This window comes from Chiloscyllium plagiosum, chromosome 15 (genome assembly GCF_004010195.1).
Source record: "Chiloscyllium plagiosum isolate BGI_BamShark_2017 chromosome 15, ASM401019v2, whole genome shotgun sequence".
Lineage (NCBI taxonomy): Eukaryota > Metazoa > Chordata > Chondrichthyes > Orectolobiformes > Hemiscylliidae > Chiloscyllium > Chiloscyllium plagiosum.
In genome coordinates this window covers 622,600-630,953 of record NC_057724.1, presented here as the reverse complement: position 1 = coordinate 630,953, position 8,354 = coordinate 622,600, and the positions used below count along the sequence as shown (strand labels likewise).

At 43.1% G+C, this 8,354-nt stretch overlaps 1 protein-coding gene across 7 annotated transcripts in view; it reads right to left on the bottom strand.

Moving 5' to 3' along the window:
* The window catches only part of LOC122557037 (utrophin-like), a 688,507-nt gene extending 682,351 nt beyond the window's left edge, over positions 1 to 6,156 (bottom strand). For all 7 annotated transcript variants that reach the window (XM_043704260.1, XM_043704256.1, XM_043704261.1 and 4 more), the window contains exon 1: positions 6,048 to 6,156. In XM_043704260.1, coding sequence (XP_043560195.1) covers positions 6,048 to 6,141 — 94 coding nt within the window. In that variant the 5' untranslated portion in view covers positions 6,142 to 6,156. The remainder of the gene's footprint in view (positions 1 to 6,047) is intronic.
* Positions 6,157 to 8,354: the final 2,198 nt, after the last annotated feature.

The following is an 8,354-nucleotide window of genomic DNA, read 5'->3' as shown; positions in this document are numbered from 1 at the left end:
CAGCAAGAGGCCCAGCAATCACTTCTCTAGCTTCCCACAGAGTTCTTGGGTACACCTGCTCAGGTCCTGGGGATTTATCCGCCTTTAATCGTTTCAATGCATCCAGCACTTCCTCCTCTGTAATCTGGACAGTTTGCAAGATATCACCATCTATTTCTCTACAGTCTATATCTTCCATATCCTTTTCCACAGTAAATACTGATGCAAAATATTCATTTAGTATCTCCCCCATTTTCTGTGGCTCGACACAAAGGCCGCCTTGCTGATCTTTGAGGGGCCCTATTCTCTCCCTCATTACCCTTTTGTCCTTAATATATTTGTAAAAACCCTTTGGATTCTCCTAAACTCTATTTGCCAAAGCTATCTCATGTCCCCGTTTTGCCCTCCTGATTTTCCTCTTAAGTATACTCCTACTTTCTTTATACTCTTCTAAGGATTCACTCCATCTATCCTGTCCATACCTGACATATGCTTCCTTCTTTTTCTTAACCAAATAAACGGTGAGAAAATTCATAAAGCCAAAGCACAAAGGAATCTGGGAGTGCTAGTCTAAGAGTCTCTAAAGGTGAACTTGCAGGTTGAGTCTGTGGTTAAGAAAGCAAATGTAATGCTGTCAGTTATCTCAAGCGGGTTGGAATATAAAAGCAACGATGCGTTTCTGAGACTTTATAAAGCTCTAGTTAAGCCCCATTTAGAATATTGTGTCCAATTGTGGGCCCCACACCTCCAGAAGGACATACTGGCACTGAAGTCTGTCCAGTGGAGATTCACACAGATGATCCCTGGAATGGTAGGCCTAATATACGATGAACGGCTGAGGATCCTGGGATTATATTTATTAGAGTTTAGAAGGTTGAGGGGAGATCTAATAGAAACTTACAAGATAATGCATGGCTTAGAAAGGGTGGACGCTGGGAAGTTGTATCCGTTAGGCAGGGAGAATAGGACCTGTGGACACAGCCTTAGAATTAGAGGGGGGCAATTTAGAACAGAAATGAGGAGATATTTCTTCAGCCAGAGTGTGGTGGGCCTATGGAATTCATTGCCACGGAGCGCAGCGGAGGCCAGGATGTTAAATGTCTTCAAGGCAGAGATTGATAAATTCTTGATTTCATAAGGAATTAAGGGCTACAGGGAAAGTGCAGGTAAGTGGAGTTGAAATGCCCATCAGCCATGATTAAATGGCAGAGTGGACTTGATGGGCCGAATGGCCTTACTTCCACTCCTATGTCTTATGGTCTTATGATCTTAGATTAGGATAAAAGGCTGGCACAACACTGAGGGCCAAAGGGCCTGTACTGCGCTGTACTGTTCTATGCTGTATGTTGCATGTTGACAGGTGAAATTGTGAGACGAGCGAAGAGGAAAAGGGGAGCATACATAAGATCTAGGCGACTGAAAACAGACGAAGCTTTGGAAGAATGCCAGGAAAGTAGGACCAATCTGAAATGAGGAATTAAGATGACTAAAAGGAGTCATAAAACTTCTTTAGTAAACAGGGTTATGGAAAATCCCAAAGCCTTTCATTCATAAATAAGGAGCAAGAAGGTAACTAGAGAAAGCGTCGGCCCACTCAAGGACAAAAGAGGAAAGTTATGCATGCAGTCAGAGGAAATGGGTGAGATTCTTAATGAGTACTTTGCATTGGTACTCACCGAGGAGAGGGACATGACAGAAGTTGAGGTTAGGGATAGATGTTTGATTCCTCTCGGTCAAGTCAGCATAAGGAGGGAGGAAGTGTTGAGTATTCTAAAAGGCATTAAAGGTGGACAAGTCCCCAGAACCAGATGGGATCTATCCCAGATTAATGAGGGAAGTGAGAGAGGAAACAGCTGGGGCCTTAACAAATATCTTTGCAGCATCCTTGAACATTGGTGATGTCCCAAAGGACTGGTTAATTGCTAATGCTGTCCCCTTATTTAAGAAGAGTACCAGGGATATTCCACATAATTATTGACTGGTGAGCCTGACACCAGATATAGGGAAACTGCTGGAGAAGAAACTGAGGGATAGGATCTGTTCCCTTTTGGAACAGCATGGTTTTGTGCAGGAAGGGTCATGCCTTACCAACTTGATAGAATTCTTTGAGGAAGTGACAAAGGTGATTGATGAGGAAAGGGGCTGTAGATGTCATATACATGGTAAGGCATTTGATAAGGTTCCCCATGGTAGACTGATGGACAAAGTAAAGTTGCATTGGTTCCAGGTATACTAGTTAGATGGATAGAGAACTGGCTGGGCAACAGGAGACAGAGAATAGAAGTGGAAGGGAGTTTCTTAAAGTGCAGAACTGTGCCTACTGGTGTTCCATAGGGATCTGTGCTGGGACCACTGTTGTTTGCGACATAAATAAATGATTTGGAGGAAGGCAGCGGTGGTCTGATTAGCAAGTTTGCAGATGACACGAAGATTAGTAGAGTAGTAGATAGTGAAGGGAACTGTCAGAGAATGCAGCAGAATTATAGATAGATTGGAGAATTGGGCAGAGAAATGGCAGCTGGAGTTCAATCCAGGTAAATGCAAGGTGATGCATTTTGGAAGATCCAATTCAAGAGTGAACTATACGATAAATGGAAAAGCCCTGGGAAAATTGATGTACAGAGAGGTCTGGGTGTTCAGTTCCATTCAGGTCAGTTCAGGCAATGCAGGTTGATAGAGTGGTCAAGAAGGCATAGTGCATGCTTTCCTTCAACAGACAAGGTATTGAGTACAAGAGTTGGCAGGTCATGATACAGTTGTTTAAGACTTTGGTACAGCCACATTTGGAATACTGCATGCAATTCTGGTCACTACAAAGGGATGTGGATGCTTTGGAGAGGATGATGCGGAGGCTCATCAGGATGTTGCCTGGAATGGAGGGCACTAGCTATGAAAAGAGGTTGAGTAGTTTATGATGATTTTCATTAGAAAGGTGGTGATTGGGGGGGACCTGATTGTGGTCTACAAAATCATGAGGTATAGACAGGGTGGATAACAAAAAGCTTTTTCCCCAGTGTGGGGGACTCAATTACTAGGAGTCATGAGTTCAAAGTGAGAGGGGAAAAGTTTAGGGGAAACATACGTGGAAAGTTCTTTATGCACAGAGTGGTGGGTGGCTGGAATACATTGCCAGCAGAGGTGGTAGACGCGGGCACAATGGTGTCATTTAAGATGTATATAGAATAGAATCCCTACAGTGTGAAAATAAGCCCTTCAGCTCAACAAGTCCACACTGACCCTCTGAAGAGTAACCCACCCAGACCAATTCCCCTCCCCCCTATTATCCTACATTTACCCCTGACTAATGAGGCAGCAGCACTAACTATCGAGCCACCGTGGTGCCCATGAATGGGCAGGGAGCAAATGGATAGAGATCCTTAGAAAATAGGCAACAGATTTAGATAGAGGATCTGGATCATTGCAGGCTTAGAGGGTCAAAGGGCATGTCCCTGTACTGGAATTTTCTTTGTTCTTTGTTCAAACCCCATTAGGAGACAGTTAATTTTAGGGAGAAAAAGTGGAGTAGATAGGCAAGGGGAATTAGGGAGAACGTTCCAGAGCTTATGTACTCAGATTACCAATGATGGAATAATTAATACTAGGAAAACCTGGGAGGTCAAAAACTGAAATGAACCAACCACATTAATACTGTGGCTACAACAGGTCAGAGACTGGATACTCCGCAGTGAATAGCTCACTCCTGACTACTGTAAGTCTTTCTATCTTTTACAAGGCACAAATCAGAAGTGTGATGGAATATGTACCCTCATTGAAATGTATGAGTAGACTCCAAAACACTCAGCTTGACACCATTCAGGACAAAGCACCCCATTTGATTGGCACCACATTCACCAGCTTCAGCATTCACCGCACCCCCCCCCCCCCCCCCCACCCCACTTCACCACTGACAAAATGACAGTGATGTGTACCATCTACAACATACAATGCAGTTACACACCAAGGCTCCTTGACCAGCATCTTCCAAACCCACACCTCTACGAAAGAATAAGGGGAGCAGATGCAACATCACTTCCTCCAAGTCCTCCTCGAAGTGACTCATTGTTCTGACTTGGAACTATATCATTGTTCTTTTGCTGTTGCTAGTTCAAAATCCTGAAACTCACTACCTAACAGCAGTATGAATGATCCTAGACAGCAGGGCATCATCACTTCCTCCAAGGTAATTAAGGTAAAAAAAAACTGACCCAGCCAGTGACACTCATTAATGAATAAAAGATGTCACAAATAGTTGCTGGGCTACAAGAGACTGAACAGATAAGGAGGGAGCAAGGCCAAGGCAGAATCCAATAAATAAGATGAATTTTAAAAATTGATATAATAACCAGCTGTCAAGGAGAAAAAAGGTGATCGAAGAACAGAGTAGAAGCGGAGTTCTGTATGAGCTAAACTTATGGACAGTGCAAGGCAGGCAAGAAATATTCAAGTCCAGGGGACAGAAGACGGGCAGCACGGTGGCTCAGTGGTTAGCATGCTGCCTCTCAGCACTAGGGATTCGGGTTCAATTCCAGCCTTGGGCAACTGTCTGTATGGAGTTTGCATACTCTCCCAGAGTTTGTGTAGGTTTTCTCTGGGTGTTCCAGTTTCCTCCCATAGCTCAAAGATGTACAGATTAGGTGAATTGGCTGTGCTAAATTGTCCACAGCATTCAGGGATATGTAGGTTAGGTGCATTAGTCAGGGGTAAATATAGGGTATCAGGAATGGGTCTGAGTGGGTTACTCTTCGGAGGGTCGGTGTCAACTTTAGATTAGATGAGATTACTTACCGTGTGGAAACAGGCCCTTCGGCCCAACAAGTCCACACCGACCCGCCAAAGCGCAACCCACCCAGACCCATTCCCCTACATTTACCCCTTCACCTAACACTACGGGCAATTTAGCATGGCCAATTCACCTAACCTGCACATTTTTGGATTGTGGGAGGAAACCGGAGCACCCGGAGGAAACCTCAACAGACATGGGGAGAATATGCAAACTCCACACAGTGAGTCACCTGAGGCGAGAATTGAACCTGGGTCTCTGGTGCTGTGAGGCAGCAGTGCTAACCACTGTGCCACCGTGCTGCCCATAACTTGTTGGGCCAAAGGGCCTGTTTCCACATTGTATGGATTCTATGATATTCTATGGATTCTATGATATTCTATGAAGACAATTTCTGCAGTAGATCAGCCGAGGCAGAAGTGGAATCAGATCCTGTTATGATGGCGGATGTTGGCATTCCCATTGCTTGCACATGTGGTTAGAAGCTCATTTCAGGCTCAAATAAAACAAAGAAGTTTCCGTCACAGACATGTGCTAAAGAAAACAAGAAAGCTGCTTGATAGCAAGGGAATGGAGTTTGTAACAAGGATTTTAAATGAGATACATAGTGTGAAACAAAGTGAAATATTCAAAGAAGGAGAAGGATCCTTAAGAGGCAGAGAACAGGCAGGTGTAATTTGGTTTCAAGAGTCACACCTATGATTTCTTGCAGCTATGTGGACAAAGCACACAACGCAACCTATAAATAAAATGAAGGAATATATTTGATGCTATAATTACACTGAGTCTAAAATGCGCACGCACCCCAACTGTTCCATTGAACATCCCAGTTTTAGAAGTTCTGCATCAGATAGTTCGATCTCTTGAGCCTACTCTGCATGGGAATCAGGTCAGGTATTACTTCCAAATTAACATTACTCAAGTTAAAAACTGCTGTGAAACAAATATCACTTCTCACCAATGCTAAAAGTGTGCTGTAAATGCTGGTTGTCTGAAGCCTCAAATCTTTCAATCCTTAATATCTGCACAAAAAAAAATTCCAGCAGGGTCGTCATGTATGAGTTTGGGACTAGATTTATGAGTGCTCAAGTTTTGAATTTGGTCCCCAAAAAACTGTATTTCTATGTTATCTTTCTTGAACTTGATTTGTCCTAAAGGCAATGAAGCACATTGCAAATAGAATTCTGTGTTGAAATTTAGGAACTAGGCCTTTACAGAGTTCTTACATAAACTGATTACAATATACTGCCTCTTTCAAGAAAACTTCTTGTAAAACTTGCATACTTACCACCTAATCCATTGGAAACATTTACATATTTGTTGCAAGGAAGAATAAAAGGAGAGATTCTCCATGATAAAGGCTTCACACTTAGTACATTCATCTTTTACGTTCTGCTCACAGAAAAACATGCAGAGGAAACGGATGTTTAACATCACTCAGTGCAAGCTGGGAGAGCACAGGATAAACACAAGCTTGCACTGCAATCAAAAATAGACAACCACAAACCAGAATTAGCACCTCACTCTCTCCATAGCTTAGTGTTTCTGAGGTGTTGCTGTATTCGGTCTGATAGTACTAAACTAGTTAATCAGTTTACTCAGCCTAATTATAGGTTGCCCAATGTTTTTAACCTAATTCATGTCTCTAACTATTGAGATTTCAATGGTGCAAAATGAGTGATGTATGGAACAGCTTGAAAGAGAAAAGCACATATCAATATAAACAAGCTATTCCAAACTGATGATTCCTCCCCAAATTTGAAAACTGCCATATTTTCATTGTGATTCATCCTAAAATATTCAAATGTAAGTTTTATTTATAAAGTTCTTTGACATTTTGAACTGAAAGCAAATCTTAGGACTTATACACTTCATGGTAAGGTCGTAGAGAGTGTTGCTGAACAAAGAGACCTTGGAGTGCAGGTCCATAGCTCCTTGAAAGTGGAGTTGCAGGTGGATAGGATAGTGAAGGCGGCGTTTGATATGCTTTCCTCTATTGGTCAATATATTGAGTACAGGAGTTGGGAGGTCATGTTGCGGCTGTACAGGACATTGGTGAGGCCACTGTTGGAATATTGCTTGCAATTCTGGTCTCCTTCCTATCGGAACATAGAACATAACAGCGCAGTACAGGCCCTTCAGCCCTCGATGCTGCACCGCCCTGTCATACTAATCTGAAGCCCACCCACCTACACTATTCCATGTACGTCCATATGCCTGTCCAATGACGACTTAAATGCACTTAAACTTGGCGAATCTACTACCGATGCAGGCAAAGCATCCATACCCTTACTACTCTCTGACAAAAGAAACTACCTCTGACATCTGTCTTATATCTATTTCCCTTCACTTTAAAGTTGTGTCCCCTCGTGTTTGCCGTCTTCATGCTTGGAAAAAGGCTCTCCCTGTCCATCCTATCTAACCCTCTGATTATCTTGTATGTCTCTATTAAGTCACCTCTCAGGCTTCTTCTCTCTAACGAGAACAGCCTCAAGGCCCTCAGCCTTTCCTCGTAAGACATTCCTTCCATACCAGGCAACATCCTAGTAAATCTCCTCTGCACCCTTTCCAAAGCTTCCACATCCTTCTTATAAGGTGACCAGAACTGTACACAATACTCCAAATGTGGCCGACCAGAGCTTTGTACAGCTGCAGCATAACCTCTTGGTTCCGGAACTCAATCCCTCTATTAATAAAGGCCAAAACACTGTATGCCTTCTTAACAACCCTGTCAATCTGGGTGGCAACTTTCAGGGATCTGTGTACATGGACACCGAGATCTCTCTGCTCATCTGCACTCCCAAGAATCTTACCATTAGCCCAGTACTTTGCATTCCGATTACTTCATCCAAAGTGTATCATCTCACACTTGTCCACATTAAACTCCATTTGCCACCTCTCAGCCCAGTTCTGCATCCTATCTATGTCTCTCTGCAACCTACTACATCCTTCATCATTATCCACAAATCCACCGACCTTAGTGTCGTCTGCAAATTTACTAACCCACCCTAAATCCTCATCCAGGTCATTTATAAAAATAACGAACAGCAGTGGACCCAACACTGACCCTTGCGGTACGCCACTAGTAACTGGACACCAAGATGAACATGTTCCATCAACTACAACCCTCTGTTCTCTTTCAGCAAGCCAATTACTGATCCAAACTGCTATGTCTCCCACAATCCCATTCCTCCACATTTTGTATATTAGTCTACTGTAGGGAACCTTATCGAACGCCTTGCTGAAATCCACATACACCACATCAACCAGTTTACTCTCATCTATCTGTTTGGTCACTTTGTCAAAAAACTCAATAAGATTCGTTAGGCACGACCTACCCTTCACAAAACCGTGCTGACTGTCCATGATCAGATTCTTTTCTGGATGGTTATAAATCTTATCGCTTAGAACCTTTTCCAACACTTTACCAACAACTGAAGTGAGACTCACTGGTCTGTAATTACCAGGGTTGTCTCTACTACCCTTTTTGAACAAGGAAACCACATTTGCTATCCTCCAGTCCTCAGGCACTATTCCTGTAAACCCAATGATGATTTGAAGATCATAGCCAAAGGCTCGGCAATCTCTTCCCTTG